Source organism: Danio rerio, chromosome 8, assembly GCF_049306965.1.
Source record: "Danio rerio strain Tuebingen ecotype United States chromosome 8, GRCz12tu, whole genome shotgun sequence".
NCBI classification, from domain to species: Eukaryota; Metazoa; Chordata; class Actinopteri; order Cypriniformes; family Danionidae; genus Danio; species Danio rerio.
In genome coordinates, this window is record NC_133183.1 from 10,949,024 (window position 1) to 10,975,168 (window position 26,145).

General features: G+C 34.8%; 1 protein-coding gene across 3 annotated transcripts in view; it reads right to left on the minus strand.

The window, feature by feature from the left end:
- Window positions 1–26,145, minus strand: part of plxna3 (plexin A3) — a 350,688-nt gene that overhangs the window by 172,326 nt on the left and 152,217 nt on the right. For all 3 annotated transcript variants that reach the window (XM_073909723.1, NM_001098489.1, XM_009303765.5), the window contains 2 exon segments: window positions 5,077–5,200; window positions 2,693–2,849 (listed from right to left, as the gene is read on the minus strand). In XM_073909723.1, coding sequence (XP_073765824.1) covers window positions 2,693–2,849; window positions 5,077–5,103 — 184 coding nt within the window. In that variant the 5' untranslated portion in view covers window positions 5,104–5,200.

Sequence of the window (26,145 nt, forward strand, 5' to 3'; positions counted from 1 at the left end):
TAAATATGTTTCTGAGAAAAAAATAAGAACGAAAAAGGAGGATCTAAGTGCATGCTAAATTATTTTATTTACACACACACACACACACACACACACACACACACACACACACACACACACACACACACACACACACACACACACACACACACACACACACACACACACACACACACACACACACACACACATATGTGTGTGTATATATATATATATATATATATATTTTTTTTTTTTTTTTTTTTTCTGTACAAAATTAAGAACGAAACATTTTTTTGTTTATATAATTTTAATATTCATTTTCTTTTATTTTTTTTCTGAACATATTTATTTAATCATAATTATTATATTTCATTTTTTTCTGAGCAAATATAAGAACGAAAACAACTGCATGCTAAATTATTTTGTTTATTAATATACTTATTAAATTTATTTGATCTAAACAAAAATTCTATTTAAATTCTTCTTCTTATTATTATTATTATTTAATTAACATTTTTTCTGAGCAAAAATAATAATGAAATATTGGGAGAATCTAAGTCCATGCTAAATTATTTTAGATGTATTTTATTTATTTATTTTTTTCTGAGCAAAAATAAGAACAAAAAAAATTGAAAGAGTTTGTTTATTTCTATAATTTTTTATTTATTTTATTTTATTTAAACAAAAAATCTATTCAAATTCTTATTTCTGAGCAAAACTAATGACGAAATATTAGGAGGAGCTAAGTTCATGCTAAATTATATTACATTTATTTTATTTCAGTTTTTTCTGAGCAAAATAAAAATCTAAGTGTGTAATTTGATTTATTTATATTTATTTTTTAATATTTGTTTTAGTTCATAGTTTTTTTTATTTTATTCTTTTTCCTGAGTAAGAATAAGAATGAAACATTGGGTGGATCTAAGCCCGTGCTAAATTATTCTTTAAATATGTTTATTTAGTATTTTATTTTATTTATTATTTATGTTATTTATTCCAGGCAAAAATTTGAACGAAACATTGGGGTGATCTAATCCCATGCTAAATTATTTACAATATTTGGCTCTATGATATTATAATGATTAAAGCAGCCATTAGTGCTGTCAGTATGTCAAGGGAAAGAGTTGATCTTGTCTGGCAAAGTCAGCTTTGAGTCTGGAGGACAGGAAAACATCCTCTGCTGTTTGGATCTTATCAGAGTAAATGCCATATTCAATTTAACATCAATCAATATCGGCTCTGCTCCATGTTGCACTGAAAAATATCCCCATTTCTAGTGGAAGAAATGTATCGTAAACATGGATTGTGTGAATAATACATTGTGTATTGCACTGTATACGCAAACTGTTGATCTCTATTGACATGTTGACCTTTGTGGTGTTTTATCTTTCTCTTTTTTATTTAATATTTTAGGCATTAAAGTCATTTGTAATTGTAGCCTGGCGTTTAGTGCGTTTTATAATTTGATTTTATTTAGTTTGATGTTGTGCACTGGTGATGTGACAAAACTAATAAAAACAATATTTAATATATAAGATGGTTCAGTCTATTTTTTTCAATTCAGCTGATACGCAGTATTGACCAAAAAAAATCATATTATCCAATGATAATAAATCTTTTGAAGATCCAAACAATCTTTTTAGTCTAGAGCTGCATGATTCTGGATAAACTCTGAATTATTTATTTTTTGTTTAAAATATAATAATAATAATAATAATAATAATAATAATAATAATAATACAAATATAATAATAGTAATAATAGCAATAATAGTTATAATAATAATAATAATAATAATTATAATAATAATATAATAATAATAATAATAATAATAATATAATAAAAATAAAAAAATAAAAATAATAATAATAATAATAATAATAATAATAATAATAATAATAATAATATCAGACGTTAGAATCCGTATTTATTTTTTTGGCTGAAATGTTATAGTTTTATCTACATTTATTATTATCTGAAGTTTGAAAAGAAAACTAGGCTGCATTCTTCACACTGTGATTCGAATCTGATTTTTTTTGCCCACATGTCACTCAGGTAATGACAGTGTGAACAGCCCAAACCGCATGGAATCTGGTCTTTTCAGGTCAGATTTGTGCCACTTTCATATGTAGTTTTAAATCAGACACAGATCTGATATTGTGTAATGCGACCGCAGTGTGAACGGTTAGGTCGGATTTTTAATCACCATAAAGAGTCAGGACCTGGGTTTAACATCTCATCCGAAAGATGGCGCTTACTGAGCAATATAGAGTCCCCTTCACTTTACTGGGTGTTAGGACCCACACAGATCGCAGAATGAGCACCCCCTGTTGGCCTCACTAACACCACTTCCGGCAGCAACATAGTTTTCCAATGTGGTCCAGGTATTGAAAAGGTGCAGGCCAGCTTGGTTTCAGTGGGTGACCATGTGAGAGTTGCAGAGAGCTAGCTGTGGTCAAAAAATGCTTCTTGATTTAAGGATTTTTAGATATTTGGACTAGAAACAAGACAAAAACTCTGTAACTATGAAAATCATTTTTGCAGTGTATTGGTAACATAACAATATATATTACTTACTATGATAATAAATGTTAACTGAAACAAGAGTGTGATCTTTAAGGATTAATAGTGCAGCTCTTTTTTGTTTTTTTATTTCACTAATAAACACATCGCACTATGGCTGGCAATTGCAATCTGAATGGTGTCTTACCATATCCCTGAGTGACAGACGGGACGTCCCGAAGGGAAGGGGACATGCAGAGGATTTGTCCTTCAGCCAGCACTTCTCCTGGACTCTCGGTGAGCTCCTCAAACACACACGTCACCCCCGCAGAGAGGTTCGGGACGTTCGCCACCTTCACACTCAGCTGGAGCACAAACACACACACACACACAAACACTCTTCTGTCAGACACGATACATGATCACGTGACCTGCCTGATTAACATGTGTGAAAGCAGCATTTTGTCACGATTCTGTCAGGAATGATGGAAGGAAAAATACACTGGAACAGAAAATCCTGACATTATTTATTCTCTGATGTATTTTTCCCCAAGAAATTCAAAAAATAAAAATGAAGATTATTTATGGCCAATTAATAAACAATATTCATCAAACAGACCATCACATTTATTCTCTGGCTTGCTTACTCATCAGTCATTTTCTTATTCGCTAAGTCCTTTTAATAATCTGGGGTCACCACAACAGAATGAACCGCCAACTTATCCAGCATATGTTTTACGCAGCAGATGCTCTTCCAGCTGCAACCCATTACTGGGAAACATCCAAACTCTGCATAAAAATGCCAGCTGACCCAGCCAAGGCTTGAACCAGTGACCTTGCTGAGAAGCGATCGTGCTACCCATTGCGCCACCGCATCGCCCAGCTTGCTTAATTAAATTACATTTTTGTGATTATATAATTACAAATATACTTGTAAGCTGTTTTAGATAAAAAAACATTTCAGATAATAATAATGCAAAAGTAACAAATCTGAGTTATTATTTTACATATAATTACAATGAAAAGTATATCAAGTTCCAAGATGTGAAAATAAAAACATTATCAAGGCATAATAAAAGTCTTCTGAAGTCATTTGATAGATCTGTGTGAAAAATGGATGAATTTAAGCCGTTATGTACTAAAAAAAAACATTCATCATTGCTGAAGGGTAATGAGTTTAGACTGGCATAATATTAGAGCGAATTGCACAATCTTCAATTTAAGATTTTAAAATATACTGTGTAAAAATTAGTAAAAGTATGTTTTAGCAAAATAAGTATAAAAGTGATTCCTTTTAATTAAATAATTTACTTTTTGTTTTCCTTTATTATTTCCCCCTAAGACATACTGGAAAAGTACGAAGTAATAATAATAATAATAATAATAATAATAATAATAATAATAATAATTATTATTATTATTATTATTATTATTATTATTATATAGTAAAAGTAGTAGAAGTAATAATAATAGTAATTTATCATTTATTTATGTATTATTATCAATATAAATTATTATTATTGTTATTATTATTTCTATACAATTATATATTATATAATATTACATTTAAAAATATTAAAATATAATAATAATAATAATAATAGTAATAATAATAATTATTATTATTATTATTATTATTATTATTATTATTATTATCATCATCATCATTTATTACTATTATTATTACCCCCGAAACATGAGAAGTTTAGGTGTTTATTGTAGTAGAATTTGTAGAGATTGTTAACAAGAAGCTTATAATGCTGTTTTATAAAGCTGTTCTTGAAAGTATTGTTAGCTATAGTATCATAGTGTGGTTTGGCAACCTATCTGTACAGTGTAAATCTAAGCTAATGCATCTCTTAAAGACAGGATGGAGAATTGTTCTGCACGATGAATATTTTAATCTTCAACTTTTATATGAGAATTGTGTCCTCAATAAAGTGGAAAAGATTCTGAATGATGCAACTCATTTTTTTTTCTAAATTATGAGATTTATAGGAGATAAAGAGTGCCAAAGTGTAGGTTGAACCGATATAAAATATCCTTTGTACCAGATTCAGTGGGTTTACTTAACAAGAGTTATATTAATTAGCATTATAATTATTGTAACTACTGGATTTTTATTTAACTAAAATAATAATAAATTGAATAATAAATTATATTTTTTTATTATCAATAATATTATTTTCATTATTATCAATTATTATTATTATTATTATTATTATTATTGGTATTATTATTATTATTATTATTATTATTATCACTTTAATGATCATTAATAAAACACTAAAATACACCAAAACCAAAAACAAATAAAACAAACAAACCTATAGTCCACTTCCCCTGTTCTTTGATATTCATATTTCCATTCATACAATGTACTTTTTATTTATTTATTTATTTATTTATTTATTTATTTATTCATCAAAGCATTCAGCCCAGCGTACAAGAAATACCCAAAGAGTCCTGCTGTTTTGAGCATCCATGACAAAAACGCATTACAAAGACAGTAACAGGGCAACACCATCAAGATTATTAACCCCAGTCTTATGACAGCTTTATAAAATGACAAAGCTTTGAATATGAAGTCACCTGTGTAGACACGGAGGTCACAGACATGTTATCCGGAGTGACGGTAATGTCCACACACTGCTTCAGCTCTGTACTGAAGTGAAGCGGCTCGGCCCACTTCTCACAGGCCTCCTTTCTGGAGCACCTGGAAACAAACAAACAAACAAACACATGAGTAAACAGGAAGATCCCAGCATGCACAATAGAGCCTGCGGTTGACGGCGCTCGTCTGATAAGAGTTCAGGCTTCAGCGAGCATGATTTTCCTTTTCCCCTGTCCACTCAGACCAATGCATGTCAAATATCCACTGATATCCACAGCACAAAAAACTTCTGATGCAGCTGATATGGTGGAAAGAGCTCATATAGCGTGCAGTGGCAGAAATGTGGAGGATTCATATCTGTTGGTCATTATTCATACGTTATAGTGACACATGTGGAGCAAATATCTCAGGGCAAAATGTGTGTTAGTAACTTTCAAGCAACAATGCAACCGCATTCAGAAGGATTCATATAGAACTGAACTGTACTGTATGTACTAGTTTAAAAATTGGCACATTTAAAAATTCTATTGTTACAATGCAAACCGTGTATTATAACCTGTTGAACACATTTTCAACACATCAATGATTGATTTTAAATTAGATTAACCTTTAGCCGAGAATTTCTTTTTCAAAAAAGCTGACAAAATAAGCCATTTTAATCCATAAAAAACAACAATGTATTGCAATAATATTCAATATCAGCAATAGTAACAATAACAGCAACAACAACAACAATAATTGCAACAGTAATAACAACAAGGACATTAATAATAACAACAACAATATTAATAATAAAATGTATAATAATAATATTCATATTAGTATTATAATAATAATAATTATAACAACAACAACAACAACAATAATAATAATTATTATTATTAAATTATAAATAATCATAGTAATATCATAACAATAACAAAATTAACAAAATAAATAATAATAATGATAATAGCAATAGTGGCAATAACAACAACAACAACAACAATAATAATAGCAATAGTAATAATAATATTAACAACAACAACAATATTAATAATAACATTTACAATATCAGTATTTATAACAGTAATATAATAATAATAATCACAACAACAACATAGGATTATTATTATTTTTATTACAATAACAAAAACAAAAACAATAATAATAATAATAATAATAAAAACAACAACACCAAAAGCAGCAATAGTAATAATAATTTTACTACTACTACTAATAATAATAATAATAATGATAACAATAATAATAATAATATCAGCAATAGTAACAACAAAAATAATGACAATAATAGCAATAGAAATTATAACAACAATATTAATAATAATAAAGTATAATAATATTAATATTCATTAACAGTAATAATAATACAATAATAATAATACAATAATAATAATAATTATTATTATTATTAATATTAATAATCATAGTATTATAACAATATTAATAATAATAATGTATAGTAATATTAATATTCATAACAACAATAATAATAATAAAAATAATAACAATGACAATAATTATTAGAGGAGGAAGAAGAAGAAGAAGAAGACCATAATTATTTATTTGTTTGCTTACACTTTATTTTAAACACTTTACTTATATATAACACACAAGTACACCTGGGCTTCTATGTGACACTATTTGTTTTAACCATTCATTTATTTTCAATATAGTCACCCCGCCACCATATGGTCACTCTGTAGACAGTGTGTTATGGCACAACAAACAACCTTATTTTCAGCACCTAAACTACAGTGGACACATTAATGCCACCGATAATCTCCTACAGCAATAGACACAATCACAGAAATGTGTGCATGTCCTGACTGTTTTTTTTTTTCATGAGCAAAATAGCTGGCCTGCTTTCCTCACACAGTAAGTACATCTGCAGGGAAGCTGCCAGCTATTAAAGCATTCATAAAACTGGCATGTTCGTTAGACGTGTTAAGTGGAGTTAAAAGTCGCCCTGTGCCTGTGTTAGACTGTGAATGAGGATGGGTTACGTTAATGTACACAAAGCCTCATCACACCGTGACCCAGATCATCCATTATAACAGTGTTTGCGCATTAAAATACATGATCCTCACCCAAAAATCAAGTCATATATTATCGACCTCATCGGCTATTGTTGATTACTGTTATATGTCAGCGGTGAGAGGTACAGTAGAAGCTGATGATGCATAACAAGGCTCAGTAAATTAAAAGTGCTTTAATTTTGAGGCCGCGCCGGAGAGACTGTAATGAAAAACGCACATAGAGGAGAGATGGAAGCTTTTAAAAGCACAGCCTCCCCGGATTGCATCAAAACTAGGAGAGGGGGAAGCTAAATATTTACCAAAAGCCAAGGTATCTAATTCATCATGATGTCGAAGATGGCATCATTTTCCATCAGTAGCAACAAAACCCCGCATTTTTACCTCCAGCGCGCCTGTCTGTCTGGGAAACCAAGCAAGCGCAGTCGATACTGACAATGCCATTATTCACCAGCAATGCACACAGCAGTAATGATTTGTTTTCCCTTAATTATGCCCATATGTCTAAGGGAAGAAAAAAGAAATGGGAGCAGTCTTAATTAAAGAGATAGAAAAGGATATCTCTCGCTACATGCACCTTCAAGGCCTTCCTGCGCCTTTTTTGGGGGTTTTGCTTTGGGTTTATTACCTACTCTTGCTTTCACCAAATGAGTTTTCGTCCAATTAAAGAACACTTGTCTTGTTGCTAAACTGGAACTAATGTGATTTATGATACATGGCCACTTTTTGCAGGTAAGGTGGTCCCTGCGACACGAACGCTCATGTGATGACAATAAAACGATCCCTTGTTGTGAGGCAGCCGGAATGTTCTTTGAAGACCGTATTGATCCTTCTTAACACGCAGCATGTACCGGGACAACAATTCAACGAGGGCTGTAAATTGGCCATGACGGGAGGCATAAAGTGTAACAATGTTCGATGTAAGCAAGCAGTCGTTTAGCGGACGCCTTTGTTTTAAGGGACTTTGGGGGTGGGGGACCTGTAACAGGGACAAACAACGTGGAGAATTTTTGGGGATTGAAGTCATTCATTTTCTTGTCCCACTGCATCCCAAAGGTGTTCCCTTCACCTTCTTCCTGTGCCCCAAGATGCTTTGCATTAATTATGAGAGTAACATCCAGCAAACTGTAAACAAGAGCTGCGTCCCAAATCGCATACTTATGCACTATTCTACGCCATTTTGTAGTATAAATAGTGTAAGTAGTGTGTTCACACTGAAAACTCTAAAAATAATAAGTGCACTTTAATTACCCGGATGATGCACTCATTCAGCCGCTAAAATGAAGTGTGTAATGATGAACACTTCACGCACTCAACGACCGCAGGTTTGCTTACGTAGCGGAAGGGGTGGAGCTATCGGACGCACATGTTGAATAACTTTATTTTGGATGGTGAGAGCAAAATTCTTCAACGAGAGTGATTTTAGCGCCTCCCGATGGTGAATGCGGTTAAACTCGCGGCAGGTAATATTTGATAATTCGGTCGTTTATTTCACTGATTTGGCAACCGTCAAACGTCATCAGGCAAACGGTTTGAATTTCCGCTTAGTAAAAAAACATTAGTGTGCCATTTGGGACGACACTACATACATATACTATCCTTTTGAGTGTGTAAGTGCATAAGTACATAGTGCATGAGTGCATAGTGTATAGTGTGCCATTTGGGACGCAGCTAATGAGTGAATTGTTTTAAATGTGCCATAGATTGAAAATCTGGATATACCTAGGCAAAGCTGAATAAGTTCAGCCTCAAACACCATCGTTTCCTTATTCTCATGTGTATCCTACCTATCACATGAGTGTAAAATCTCTGTGAAAATCAGGCCAATCTGAACAAAACCCTGACTCTGACGATACATACGGGATTATTATTATGCATGCCATCCCAACTCTTGCTCAACCACATCCCAAAGGTGTTTTATCCACCTTCTTCCGAAACCCCAAGATTCTTTGCATGAATTATGGGAGTAACTTCAAGTAAACTGTAAACAATAAGTAAAATGTTTTTAAAGAGGCCATAGAATAAAAATCTAGATTCGCCTAGGCATAGCTGAATAATTAGAGTTCAGCCTCAAACATCATTGTTTCCTCATTCTCATGTATATCCTATCCTAGGGGTTCTCAATCTTGGCCCTGGAGGGCTGGTGTCCTACAGATTTTGGCTCCAACCCCAATCAGACACACCTGGGCTAGATAATCAAGCTCTTACTAGAGCAGGTGTGCAGGTGTGTTGAGGCAAGTTGGAGCTAAAATCTGCAGGTCACCGGACCTCCAGAACAGAGTTTGAGAACCCCTGTCCTATTGCATGAGTGTAAAATCCCGGTGAAAATTAGGCCAATCAGAACAAAACACTGATTCTAACAATCCAAATGGGATCATTAATATGCATGTCCCAGCACAGTTTGATTGGCAACAATGTTTCCTAGTGAGAGTACAACAATGCATATCTCGTTTAACCACATTCCAAAAGTATTTCATCCACCGGACCTCTAGGTCTGAGTTTGAGAACCCCAGTCCTATACCGTGACTGCAAAATTCCAGTGAAAATCAGGCCAATCAGAACAAAACCCTGACTCTGATGATCCAGATGGGATTATTAATATGCATGCCCCAGCACAGTTTGATTAACCACAGTGTTTTCTAATGAGATTACAACAATGCATCTCTTGTTCAACCACATCCCAAAGTTGCTCCATCCAGCGGACCTCCAGGACCGAGTTTGAGAATCCCTGTCCTATCCCGTAACTGTAAAATCCCGGTGAAAACCAGGCCAATCAGAACAAAACACTGATTCTGACAATCATGCATGCCCCAGCATAGTTTGACTGGTAAAAATGTTTCCTAGTGAGATTACAACATTGCATATTTTGTTTAGCCACATTTCAAAGGTATTTCATCCACAGGACCTCCAGTACTGAGTTTAGGAACCCCTGTCTTATCCCATAAGTGTAAAATCTAGGTGAGAATCAAGCCAATTGGAACAAAACACAGACTCTGATGATCCAGATGGGATCATTAATATGCATGCCCCAGCAGTTTGATTGGTCACAGTGTTTCCTAGTGAAATTACAACAATGCATCTCTTGTCCAAGCACATCCCAAAGGTGCTCCATTGACCTTATTCCTATGCCCCATGATGCTTTGCATGAATTATAGGAAACATAAAAAACTGGTAAAAAACTTTTAAAACCCTAGTGAAAATCAGGCCTATCGGAACAAAACAATCGACATGGAATCATTAATATCCATACCCAAGCAGAGTTAAATTGGCCAGAATGTTTCCTAGTGAGATTACAACAATATTTATTTTACACATATTTTTAAAGGTTAAAACATCTTAAAATGTTTCCTATGTATGTGGAACTTTTATTTTGAAAACTGGAGAGGCCTAAAGAAACAGTAGGATTCCCATGGGAGAATGTTATCTCATCTGTTTACATCACATCATAATGTCAAATTTAGGAAAGTCAGATTATAAGTTTATTCAGCGACACCTTGAAGCAGCATATATTCTGTTGAACAGTATCTTTTGTTAGTTTAACATGTATATTGTGAAATTTGCCATTTATGTTTGTAATGAGAAAACAAACACATGTAAACTGCTGAATATAAGGTTTTAATGCAGATTTATGCATCATGTCATATCACTCAGCTCTTACTATGCTTTTTCTGGAGTAAAAGTATGCCAACAAACTCCAATACACTTATCTGTTTATGTGGAGGTTGATCTACAAAGAACAACTCTAAACAGGTTCTAAAAGAGCTTGTAAAGCCATCGCCATTCTTCTACAGCTCAATTTAAACAATGCATCCATGCATTCTATGGCACCTTTAAAAAACTGAATACAATGAGGAGTCATTATTCTCCTCAAATTTCATTTATCAACTATCAAAAGCCAACTATTTAGAATAAAGAAATTAATTTCAGCAGACCATAAATATGGTCGCTGAGCTCCTCATTTCTCATTGAAGCAAACCATAAAAGTCGTCCCTATGACTTGTGGATTACATTTTTCCGCTATTTTACTGTACTGCAGAAATCACATGTAAGCTGTACTTTGGTAGATCTAATTTGCAAATATTCAGAAATCCAATGACATTTGCTGTCACTGACGTCAAGCCTGGCGAAATGCATTCCTGACAAAACTGGTATGGATACGTGCGTGCATGAATGACACATTTCACATTTATTCATTTACGAAACTCATCCAACTCAAAGATTCTTTGAGCAGGAGGTAAATTACATTTAAGAGCTATTGAGATCTGGTCTGTTCGTCACAAGCCATTGTTTGACTTCAGAAGACTTGGAAGAAATATTGCATGAGTCATATGGGCTACTTTAATGTCAATTATTGGAAAACAGCTGCTTAGACGATCTTCAAAAAACCTCCATCTGGACATAGAGGAAACAAATCCTACTTTTCCACTGCATTGCATGGCACTTTTCGGCACAAATTGGCTCATTTTAGTTTGGTTTTGCGTGTTTTGCATATTAACAGCGGTTTAGTGAAGCAGAAGTGGCTAAGACCTTTTTCAGTATTTATATACTTCCAACTGAAACAGAATATTGAGTAGGGGTCAGGGCTTTTTTTCTGCACACCATTCCCACATAGCAAACTAAAGATTAAAGGGGTGTGATTTACAATATTGTGGCTGAAGTGATCAAACTGACATCAAACAATTAAGGAGCGTCACTCCAAATGCAGAAGCAAATGGTCAGATTTAAAAATTACCCAGACAGTAGACAGTACTTTTTCAGTAGACTAACTTGCATAGATTAATTGTTCACCTAAAAAAATAATAATCTGCGCTAGCCAAAATAAACATGGTACATTTTGATTTCACAGGAACTTTTAAAAATGATCAGGATTATTACTATTGTGACTTCCTGAAAAAGCAGGATCCGCTCATTTGCTACCAATTAGCAGAAAGTCTGAAGCTCTCCTACTGACAACAATGCTGCTATTTGAGGGGTCTTTTTCATGAGGTGGTATGAAAACAGTTTATCTGTGAGACCCAACAATACAGTAGTTTTTGTGGTTACAATATAGCAGGTTTGGAGTCTCGTGTCTCAAATGCAGTGACACCGGTAATGATGCTAGTAGTGATGACTTTCTCAGACCAATTGGGGATCAGCAATGTCTGTACGTCATGTTTTGATGACGAACGGCTTGCTGGAAACCTCATTCGAGACCTTACAAAAAAGTGTCATGTAATAGGTATTTGCAGATTTGCCATCGAGTCTATTTATTTACTTGTGTAAATGAGTGTAAATTTAAATGTGTTCAGTTTTTAAATAAATTTCAGTAATATTATTGACTAAAATGAAAATGTTCAAATGATTTATGTACACTACAGTTTGTAAAGTCAAATGATCTGTCTTTTAGTAGATATATTATATCAGAGAATTGCTTTGTCTACTAAATAAGTGAATCTAATTGAATTTGCATTGAAAGCATTAAATACAAGTTAAAAAGGTATTATTCTTTAATTTCATATATTAAGCTTTTAATTATGATACTTCCAAAATCCCTCCGCATAAATTCACAGATTTTTTTTTTTACAAAATTCTCAGCAGAAATAGCAAAAAATGTCTGCAGATTACGTCTGGCCCTAGTAATAGGCATGAAATGCAGTGGAAAAGCCCCAACAGTGAGATGTAGTGTGCAAATTATTTATTAAATATTAACATCTTTTTTTAATTTTGTGTTTTATTTTTGCATGCCTCAATGAACCCAATTCATATATTTATTTTAAATAAATCTAATAAGTGATTTTAAGGAATAATTACTGAAGTCTAAAATAGAGTAATCTGTGATAGGCTAAACCATTATCAAAGATGATCTGTTTTTGATATAAAATGGTGAATTTTGCCAGAAGGGAACAACTTTGCATCCCTGCACCAACAAATAAACAAGATCACACTAAATGTTTACTAGAACTTCCATGCGCATGGCATAGGGGTGTATTAAAATACATGACACAGTTTAATTGACTTCACGTTTAGGCTATATGTAGATACAAACACCTAAATTACGAGACAAATCGTATTTTGATGACCAGATCTGTCTGTTTCAGGATGTTTCTCAATATCCGTTTTAAACTGATCTTGCACCCTTATGTTCTCGTGAAACATCATTATCAACAGACAACGTTCGGTTCCAAAAGGCAAGACTACAGGAATGGGGGACGCATGAAAGGACTCAGATGTGCCTTTAATACACTGAAAAAAATTATTCAGAAATGATTCCTTGGATTTACTCAATTTTTTTTTACGTAAGTGGCTGTAAACAATTTGTTTGGGCTGAATTTAAACAAACAAATTAAGTAGAATTTAATTAAATTCAATTTGTTTGTTTAAATTCAACACAAATAAATTGTTTGCAACAGTTTTGCAGACAATTTTTTTTTTCATTGTATCGAGAATGATTCGATTGCAAATTTGAGCTTAGTACTCGCTCTAGATTCTTTGGAATCATCTTCAGTGCCTCCTCCTCAATCTTACCCCAGACATGCTCAATAATATTCATGTCTGGTGACGGGTGACAATCCTGGAGCACCTTCACCTTCTTTGCTTTCAGGAACTTTGAAGTGGAGGCGGAAGTATGAGAAGTAGTGCTAATTTATATTAGGTCAAAATATATAAATAACTTATTATTATTATTATTATTATTATGAAATCATTAATTACTATTAAATTAAATTATTATTACGGATATATATTAGTGCAAACTATTTTATAGATGCCTCACACACGCACTTTCAGTTTTGAAAGCAGTTTTCAGCATCCTTCAGGGGGGTTCAGCCTTAATTAGAGGGGTCAAACACCCTCTTAATTTACACCCTAGCTCTATGCCATGCAGTTGAAAAGCACCTACAGTTATAAAAGTTGCCAAAGACATCACAGTCAGATTTTTAAATTGAACCAAAACTTCAACCTTCAGCTGAAGTCCAAGCTTCCTTGGTTTGGCTCTTTCATGACTCTTTTCCGTCCACCTGAACTAGTTTAAGGAACTGGTTGTGCAACTGAATCCAGACTCATTTCTCTCCAGCTGAGCGCTTCACTCTTAGAGCACCGGCTTAGCTTTTCCAATTTCTAAGAAATCTATTACGCTTCCATATTCGGTGTCCTTCTTATGAGGATAATTCCAGGATGGTTTCCAGTGGTGCCCCCATTCCAGCCCAAGTAATATTGCTTTATTATCTCTAAGGTCACACTGAACCATGTGTAAATGAAGAAGTGGGCCAGAAAAACCTTGAAAACTCCAGTGGCCTTTGGTGATGGAGAACTCCGATAGCGGCGGTCTAAGGCGACTAGGTGGACAGATTGTTAAGATCGAGTGAGGGGTGAAAGACGGGGCGGTGAAAAATCGATGGCGTGCATTAATTGATATACGTGAAGGCCTAAGTGCTCTGAGAGTCTGGGTCAATTGTGTCTTTGACTTTGATTAGTGAGGAACAATGGGAGAAGCGTCCACCTGTTTGACTGAGGGTGTATTGACAAGAAAACTGTTTTTCTTGGTGCCTTTCATGAAGTCTGTCTGGCGCACGACCTTTACGGCTTGCAGACATCAGTCATCAAAGGACGATTTTCATTCACTTGACTTTCCCACTTGGTTTCACTCTTTTTTTTAAAATACTTTTTACACTACATGCATGATAAATAATAATAATAAAGCACAAAATAACAAAAGTACAAATGAGCATAATAAAGAACAATGTACATCATTTCTCAAATTATGAATGAACACATTTTAACAGAAATTTTAAAAAACAAATATTTGGTTTTTAATTCAAAGTTTAATTATCTAATAAACTGCACAAAAGAATATTTTTAACGTACTACATATTAGATAAGCATTATGAACCATATGCAAACAACACTCACTGGCCAATTCATTGGATACACATGTCTAGCTGCTCGTTAACACTACTTTCTAATCAACCAATCACATGGCAGCAACCCAATGCATTTAGGCATATAGACATGGTCAAGACAATCTGCTGCAGTTCAAACTGAGCATCAGAATGGGGAACAAAGGTGATTTAAATCACATTGAAAGTAGCATGGTTGTTGGTGCCAGTTTGGCTGGTATTTCAAAAACTGTTGATATCTCTAGGGGTTACAGAAAATGGTCTGAAAAAGAGAAAATATCCAGTGAGCAGCAGTTCTGCCTTGTTGATGCCAGATATAAGAGGAGAATGGCCAGCCTGGTTCAAGCTAATAGAAAAGCCAACAGTGACTCAAAAAACCACTCGTTATACGAGGTCTGCAGAAGTGCAACTCTGAACGCACAACATGCCGAACCTCGAAGCAGATGGGCTACAGCAGCAGAAGACCACACCGGGTGTCACTACTGTCAGATAAAAACAGGAAACTGAGGCTCACCAAAATTGGACAATAGAAGATTGTAAAAGCCTTGCCTGGTCTGATAAGTTTTGATTTCTGAATTTTGGGTCAGAATTTGGCGTTAACAACATAAAAGCCTGGATCCTGCCTTGTATTAATGGTTCAGGCTGCTGTGATGGTGTAATGGTGTGGGGGATATTTTCTTGGCACACTTTGGGCCCATTAGCACCAATTGAGTATCATGTCAACGCCACAGCCTACCGGAGTATTGTTGCTAACCTTGTCCATCCCTTTATGAGCACAGTGTAGCCATCTTCTAATGGCTACTTCCAGCAAAATAATCCGCCATGTCATAAAGCGTGAATCATCTCAGACTGGTTTATTGAACATGACAATGAGCTCACTGTACTCAAATGGCCTCCACAGTCACCATATCTCAATCCAATAGAGCACCTTTAGGATGCGGTGAAACGGGAGATTCACATCATGAATGTGCAGCCGACAAATCTACAGCAGCTGCGTGATGCTATCATGTCAATATGGACCAAAATCTCTAAGGAATATTTCCAGTACCTTGTTGAATCTATGACATGAAGAATTAAAACAGTTTGGAAGGCAAAATCAGGTCTAACCCAGTACTAGTAAGGTGTACCTAATAAAGTGGCCAGTGTGTATATTATTAATAACCAAATAGAAATATATTTTGATCATTATAAAAAGGGACATTTTTACATACATGACTAACAACATAATAATAATGTATTTATATAGAACACATATATAAACATATACTGTATACAGTTGAAGTCAGAATTATTAGCCACCCTGTTTATTTTTCCCCAATTTCTGTTTAACGGAGAGCAGATTTCTTCAACACATTTTTAAACAAATAAGTTTTAATAACTCATTTCTAATAACTGATTTCTTTTATCTTTGCCATTATGACAGTACATAATATTTGAATAGATAATTTCAAGACACTTCTATACAGCTTAAAGTGACATTTAAAGAGTTAACTAGGTTAATTAGGTTAACTAGGCAGGTTAGGGTAATTAGGCAAGTTATTGTATAACGATGGTTTGTTCTGTAGACTATCAAAAATATATATAGATTAAAGAAGCTAATAATTTTGACCTTAAAATAGTTAAAAAAAAATTCAAAACTGCTTTTATTCTAGCTGAAACAAAACAAATAAAGCTTTATACAGAAGAAGAACTATTATCAGACATCCTGTGAAAATTTTCTTGCACTGCTAAACATCATTTGGGAAATATTTAAAAAGAAAAAAAAGAGGGAGGGGGGGGATGGGGTAATAATTTTGACTTCAACTGTATTGTATATATCTATATATATATCTATATATTTATCTATATATATATCTATATATTTATCTATATCTATCTATCTATCTATCTATCTATCTATCTATCTATCTATCTATCTATCTATCTATCTATCTATCTATCTATCTATCTATCTATCTATCTATCTATCTATCTATCTATATATATATATATATATATATATATATATATATATATAATACTAATAATAATAATATAAAAAAATCTATTAATATATTTATTTACTTATTCTGAAATTATGTAATATAATATAATTTATTACAATTAATTACACCACAAAAGTATTGTGTTTTTTTCTATAATAAATGTTTTTAACCGTGCCGCATGACATGTTTGTATATAAACATGAAAAAGCTCTTAAAAACATCCCATTCACAAACACTACAAATGTTCAATGGCATGTAATGCTTCCATGGATGTATATAAAAAGCGACTGCATTATTTTCAGAGCTGAAGATGCTATAAACATATTTCAGATGAATGGACATCATTCCTAATGACGTCCATGAGCTCAATTAGCACAGTCTCCTAGCATACTAGCAGTGAGTTTACCTAGAAAAAGAGCTAAGCATGAATAGAGCATTAATGAACAAGTGCAGAGAGTCTACAGAGACCCACGCTCTCTTAACAAACACCAACCAAACCTCAGTAGATCCATCACATCAGACCAGCCTGAGCGAACAATAATAGCCCTACTAAAGCTTTTAACCATGGTCCTTTCTACCCGACATGGTACTACTAATTTTCCTGAGTCCACAAGAGCCCCTCTGCAGGAACAGAAACACAATACAAACTCCACCAAATGGGGCTGATTTGAATTACACTGCAAATCCATCTTCCAGCTTCCCCTCGTTGCCATGGACACAAACCATTTCCACAGTCTCACTTTGGCGTTTTATTTTTTACCCCGACCCCCTTCAACCACCCTCTCTCTCTCTCTCTCTCTCTCTCTCTCTCTCTCTCTCTCTCTCTATTTAATTGTATATTATTATTAAGCATTTCTGATGTTTACATTAAACTGAATGGATGAAAACAAACTAGACAGCTGTAATGATAAAAATAAATATAATAAAAACTGTATGTTTAAGAGTCAATATCGTTTAACAATCTAGAATTCAGTGTGTGTGTGTGTGTGTGTGTGTGTGTGTATGTGTCACTGATGATTTTATTGGTCTACTCCCTCTGTTTGTGAGAGGCATTAATTTACCAGGATAAATCAGTTCAAACACATGAGAAAAAATGCAAGTTATCTCTCTCTGTCCTTATTTTTCTCTAGGCATGTTTCCATTAGTCTTCAAATACTAAAACTATTTTGCAAAAATATCAATATGTGAAAACAAAGTAGTTTTTACAATCTTGCGTGTATACCTAGGGCTCTATTTTTATGATCTGTACGCAAAGTGCAAAGCGCAAAGCACAGGCGCAAAAGCATAAAGGGCGTGTCTGAATCCTCTTTTGCTATTTTAAGGATGGTCTAACAGGGTTGAGCTATTCTCTTAATAAGTTATAGGTGTGTTTTGTGAATAATCTAAGCAGAGTCTCATCTATCATTGCCTTTAAGAGTCAGTTGAGTCGCGCCATGGGACATTTGGTATTTACATGACGGACTTTGTAAGTAGAAAAACTGAATGCTTCACTAGAGAGAAAACAGTTAAACAGAGCATCTACAGGTGAGAATGAGAGAATGAGCCTCCTCATTCTCTACTTTCACTTTCACTCTTGTGCACACATGCATACACATACACATGCTATGCCCATATGGTCTAAAACCTGACAGGTAGACAAATCTAAGCTTGTTTTTCATTAAACAAATATAAATATGCATATAATCAATAATACTGCTAATAATAACATTATACAAAAGCAAATAGCCATGAATAAACTAAAAAAGCCCCGAGATGAAGAAAGCATGGAGGCGGTGGTTTTTATATTTATGTAGGCAAGAAAATAATATTTTTGTAATAATTTAATCCTTTAATTATTTTTCATTTGAAAAGATATTTGCGTATTGCTGTACACCCTGTGTGTATTAAGCAATATTTAAGCGAGGCGCACAACTAATGCGCTCTGCACTGGACTTTAGGCCTGCTTTGATCTGGTCTATTGAGAAGCCTATTATAGTTCCTAGAAATAGCAACGCGCCATAACATCCCTCCTTTTTTAGACCAGAACGCCTATGGGCGTACAAATGACCGCAAATGCATTTGCTATTTAAACAGCATGATGCAAAACATCGAAATGACTCTTGCGTCGAGCTGAAACTAGCAAACAACAATTGCGTCGCGCCTTGCACCGCATTGCGCCGGGTGTATAATAGGGCCCTTACATGCACATCAGTAATCTAATTACTGACCTTATTCTGAATAAGATATTATTATATTTATTTATATGAGTTGATTTTAAAATATTTACTTTTATATTACTGTTTTACATGTTGTATTGCATCGACTGCTTTATTTGTTTGCTGTCAATCTTTTTACTACTGGTGTGTTTATCAGTCACAAAACGCACGAAAAGTCACAATGCTAATAGTGTGATTAAGGAAAGAGAAACTATTCATAAAACATTTTTATTTTCTGAAATATGTATATAAATATTGATTCATTCATTCATTTTCCTTCAGCTAAGTCCCTTTATTCATCTGGGATCGCCACAGCAGAATGAACCGCCCAAATATCAGAAATGACAACAGATTGTTAATATTTATTTAAAGTCAGTTTTAATGTGATTGATTAATGCACTTAAAAGGTTTCATTCATTCATTCATTCATTCATTCATTCATTCATTCATTCATTTTCCGTCTGCTTTTTTTAAGGTGGATTATGTTTGGTAATATAATTTTTTTATATTGTTCTGAATCTGGGATCGCCACAGCAGAATGTACTGCCAACTTATCCAGCACAGGTCTTGATGCTTACTTTTTTTCATGAGCACATGCGCTCCTAAGTTGAAAAAATTAGGAGCACAAAGAATTTCAGGAGTGCAGAAAAAGGAGAAAGTTTCCTTCTGCACTTAAGTAATACCATGCCCTCTGTTGACATGGTAGATTGTTAATAAGAGTATTGTATAAATCATGTTAATGTTGGATTATTTTTATCCATGTAAGTGCTCTGTCTCTCTCTGGCTAGTCTGTGTCAGTGGCTCGAGGCTAAAGAGCTCTCAGGGAATTGAATACATAGCCAAGACAACATTGAGGAGAATAAGATGCAGGTCAGAGCCACCCCTCTGCTGCTGCCTGAGCCAAAAAAAAAAAAAAAAAAAAAAGCGAGTCTGTGTTTGGCAGTGGCTGTGGTGAAAGGCATCTCTCATGGCAACGGTGTGTGGCGTTTTTCCCTAGAGGAGAACAGAAGAGCAGCCATTGGCAGACAGAAGGACATAGTCGCAATGAAAGGACTCAGAAACATGGGGTTACATGTGTGTGTTTAACAAAACCAGGCTGCACGCCTTTATGAGCTGCTCGAACTGTCCATGAACCCTGAATTATAAGAAGGGCAAACAAAAAAGGGACTTGCCAATTGTAGAAAAAAAACAACAACAAATTCATGATAATATCTAAAAAGAAACTATGTAGCATTTATTTATTTTATATATATATTTTTTTTAAATATACTTAATGAACAATATAAAATTTTTAATCATATTTTCTCTCTGAATTATTTTTTGCATATTTTATTGAGTGTAATATGTAATCATTACTATTCATATACAGGATTTACATTTAAATAATACATTTTTTAATGATTGTATTTCACATATTATACACAATAATCACAATTAAATTTTTTCATCAATTATCAAAACATTACTTTATATACATTATTCAGGATAACAATCTGTAAATACAATGCATATATCTATAGATGATACAATAGAATTTTATAGACAGACAGAGGCAGACGAATGGACGGACGGATGGATGGATAGAACGATGATGGATGGATCCAACAATGGAAGGATAGATGGATAGATGGATAGACCTATGGATGGATGGATGGATGAAATGGTGGATGGATGGATGGATAGATGGATGGAACAATGATGGATGGATCAAACAATGGACGGATGGATACAACAATGGATAAATGGAGACAGACAGACAGTCAGACACAGATAGAACGATGGATGGATGGATAGATGGATGGATGGATGGACGGACGGATGGATAGAACGATGATGGATGGATCCAACAATGGAAGGATGGATGGATAGACCTATGGATGGATGGATGGATGAATGGATGGAACAATGATGGATGGGTGGAACGATGATGGATAGATAGAATGATGGATGAATGGATTGATGCAACGATGGACAGATGGACTGTTGGACAGATAGACGGACAGATAGATAGCTAGACAGATAGAATGATAGACTGACAGAACGATAGACGGGTAGAATGATAGAACAAACGATGGATGGATCCATCCAGATGGATGGATGAATGAATAGAATGGTAGAACAACAGATAAAATGAACAATGAATGGATGGATGGATAAAACAATGGATGGATGGATGGATGGATGGATGGATGGATGGATGGTTGGATGGACGGATGGATAGAACAATAGATGGATGGATGGTTGGATGGACGGACGGATAGAACAATGGATGGATGGATAGTACAAGGGATGAATGGATGGATGGATGTATGGATGGAATAATGGATGGATGGATGGAACAACATTGCAACAACAGATAGACAGACGTATAGATAAATAAAAGATAGATGACAGAGTGATAGATGATAAAACTAATAAATAAAGGAACGGATGTAGGACAGATAGGCAGAAAGACAGACTGACAGACAAATTAAAATGTGCATTTTACAATAAAACAAGATAAAACTGTCCATATTCTAAGTAAATAAATGACACTATTAGGAATATTACAATGACAAACGTCAGTCAATCAAACATTTGTCAGAAAACTTGAGCATAACACTCCACATACATCACTAGATGTTTTAAATCACTTAACCATTAAATGGCACAAAAAAAAGCTTGTTTTTTATGATAAAAAGGTCAGACCCTGAACATCTGTTTCCACCGGCTTTTATATCACAGTGATCGCAGTTATATCACGTCATCGCAACGGGAGAAATTGAGATACATGCACATGTCCAAATATTAATTATATGGAGAAGGGTTCTGTCTTGTCAACAAAAGAACGTAATAACCAGCGAACAAAACCGCAGGGTGTGCCAGTCATTATTCGGCATTATGTGTGCTGATAAAAGACGATAGATTCACAGGACACCCACTACAAAGGCTATCTGGATTTGTGAAGCTGAAATAAACGAACACAAAAGGTTAAGAGCAATCGTTCCAGTAATTATAAAGCGTGTTATGGTGAGATGGGAGGGACGGGCGTAATTTTTTGAAGGCTCTTCGTGTTGGCTGTCATTGACGCGAGAGAAAGACAATGAAACTGATGCGAATGAACGAACGAGATGGAAAACACTTTTTTCCACCCTACATTTCCAAAAGCAACAACAATCCACAGTTTAAACTCGATTTTACAACAAGCTGTGTGATTTGAGGTATTATTCATATCCATAACTGTAAGCGTTATTGTCATACACTAATAATATACATTACAGGCTTTCAAAACGAACAATGGTCGTGACATTCGCATGATGATCACCTTTCTGTGCCACTGGAGAAGAAAAAAAAAATGCACATCAAATACAGAGAATAAAGCACAACATGCCCGACTGAAGGTCAAACCACAGGCTCACACGCATATACACGAGGAGCAGTGCATTGTGGGATTGTCTGTTCTTTTCATTTTATTTTACTTCACGTTCCTGCTATAAAACACAGCGATGTGAAACCATATGTCTGTCTAACCTCATCCATCTGTAAACTGACACCAGATCCAATTTCATTCTCCTCAACAGAATTTCAAACTGATAAAACCAGCTGTAATTGGAAAGTACAGAGTGAGGGAAAATGTAATATCCAAATATGAATGTATTTGTGTGCAACGGAAACAATTTCTAAGCCCTTTCAAAACTGCATCATACACATTCATTGATTCACTGCACAACAGACAGATGAATGAATAATTGACCAATAAATGAATGAACAGATGGGTGGATGGGCAAGTTGACCAATGAATGAATGAATGAATGAATGAACGGACAAGCAAATTGACCACTGAATGAATGAATGAATGAATGAATGAATGAATGAATCAATCAATCAATCAAAGAACGAATGCATTGACGAATGGAAAAATTGAACCATGATTGAATAAATAATTGGATTGAGTGACGTGCAAATTGGCAAATTGACCCATGAATGAATGAATGAATGAATGAATCAATCAATCAATCAATCAATCAATCAATCAATCAATGAACGAACGCATTGACGGATGGACAAATTGAACCATGAATGAATAAATGATTGGATTGAGTGAAGTGCAAATTGGCAAATTGACCCATGAATAATTGAATGAATGAATGAATGAATGAATTATGGTATTGATGGGTGGACAAATTGACCCAAGATAAATACATGAATGGAGTAATGGGCAAATTGACCAATGAATGAATGAATGAATGAATGAATGAATGAATGAATGAATGAATGAATGAATGAATGGACGAAATATGCAAATTGTCCAATGGATGAAAGAATAAATGGGCAAAATGACCAATAAATGAATGAATGAATGAATGAATGAATGAATGAATGAATGAATGAATGAAAAAACAGATGGATGGATGGATGGATGGGCAAATTGAATAATAATTGATAGAATAAAAGGACAAAATGGGCAAAATGACCAATGAATGAATGAATGAATGAACGGACGGCCAGGCAAATTGACCAAAGAATGAAGGAATAAACTAACAAAATTGGCAAATTGACCAATGAATAAAGAATGAATGAATGGACAGCCAGACGGACAGTCAAATTGACCAATTAACGAATGGATAGACGGACATAATGGACGCATGGGCAAATTGACCAATGGATGGATGAACAGACAGATGTTTCTATTATGCTGCAGAACAAATGGCCCCAAAAAAGGACTATAAAACGCACAGAACAATAAAAAAACCCAACAAAAACCAAAGCAGTTTATCAAGCTAAGAAGTTTTAAAGTGCTACCACCTCTCACTCATTTTAGAAAATGTACACATTTGGCTGACTAAACATACATAGTCCATCCAATCTAGTCCAAAAACCCCAGTAATTACCTCAGTAATGCCCTTTATTCAAAGCAATACTAATGCAAAGCTCTAACAACCAACACTGATGTCTGAGATCTCAAAGACTGCGCAATTATTTTTGATAGAAACCTTGTTTGTATGACCTGCCATCTGTGTACTGCTAATTATCCTGACAATGCAATAGTGCAGCAGTCATTTATGAGCTATACAGCATTGTTTAATTTCATTAGTACAAAACAGGAATGCGCCAAAGGTCACTTTCTGTATATCTAATCAGTGGGAGTTAAACTATCACCATGCAATCTGAGTTAATATACTGAAATACTCAGAGCTTTACTTTAATAAAACAGACTCGACAGCCCTGAGCGGCAGAGACGCTCGTGCGCTGGTGTGTCTCAAGGTCGCCTTTTCACTGTCAAAGCAAACAGTTTCCATTGACTCTCCAAAGTCGCTTCAGTCTGAGAGACACAAAGCCACACAGTAGACGGTGTGTGACCTGATGAGGTACTGTCAGGTTTCTCTGTATATATAAAGCTGAAGTCAAAATTACTCACCTTCCTGTGAATTTTTATTTCTGATTTAAATATTTTCCAAATTATGTTTAACAGAGCATGGAATTTTTCACAGTAATTTCAAGAATATTTTATTTCTTCTAAAGAAAGTCTTATTTGTTTTATTTTGGCTAAAAAATTCAACAAAAGCAGTTTTTATTGTTTATTTAAAATCCTTTTAAAGTCAATATTATTAGCATTGTTTTCTAATAGTCTGCAGAACAAGCCACTGTTATGCAATGGCTTGCCCATACCATAACTTGCCTGTTTAACCTAATTAAGTAGGTTAAGCTTTTAAATGAGAAGGGTCTGGCTGCAGAGTTGAACTTGCATATTCAGTAGGGATGTAACGGTATCAGAATTTCACGGTACGGTAATACCTCGGTATGAATGTCACGGTACGGTATTTATTGAATCATTTACAGGAAAAAACAAAACTTATGAAAATACTCCAAAAAAGTGCCAAAAGTGTCAATGACATACAAATTAGCCATCTATCTGTAAGCTTTGAAACAGGAACTTCAATTTTAATAACAAAAAAATATTAAACCATGTAAAAAAATAAAGTTTCAATTTAGTATTGTTGAAGACTCATCACATTCAACATTTAATCACTCATTTACTTAGATGGGTTTAAAGGAAAACTATCATATAAATATAATCTGGTAAAAGCTGGTATTTCTGGGCATTTACAATGTCCCCTGCAACAGAAAAAACCCTCTCATTTGGGACTGAGGTTTCTGGGACAGAGAGATATGACTTGGCCCGGGTTGACAGCAGTGGGTAACGTTGTGCATTGTCTTTCCCCCACTTGAGAGGACAAACCATGAGTGAGATAGAGATCTCATGTCTGCATCAATCTGAACAGTGTGCTGTGTTTCTGCAGTCCCCATGACTGATTATTAGTCCTATTCCCCAACTTGCAGGCACGTGCACACACAGGGCTCAACCTGTGCAGTGCACATGCCCTTTTTAGTCTTGGATAGAAAGTTCCCTTCCAAAATGATCAAAAGTGCCCCCGCGACGCGACATACCCTCCGTCCCCGCTTTACAGTACGCGCGCGACAACACAGCTGATAAGAACTCGCGCGACAACACCGCTATTTAGTACGCGCGCGACAACACAGCTGATAAGAACTCGCGCGACAACACCACTATTCAGTACGCGCGTGGCGACAACACAGCTGATAAGAACTCGCGCGACCACACCACTATTCAGTACGCGTGCAGCGACTACACCCAGCTCTTTTTCATCCCCGCTTCTAGCAGCACACTCCATTTCCGCATTACTGGATCTGTAGCGACAACAGACCGCAAGGGATTATGGCCAAGCCTGGGCTGATGGGAATTGTAGTTTCCGGTACCTCCCGTTCGGTTCATTCGCCTGAGCAAATTTTCTCAGCAGACCTATAGTTTTACCGAGTCATGCGACTACGGTAATATCGAAAAAAATTAATATTGCGGTATGACGGTATTTACAATACCGTTACATCCCTAATATTCAGGCTTACACTCTCGGGCTTGCACGCTCAGGCACCCAAGTGATGTCATTTACAATCGAC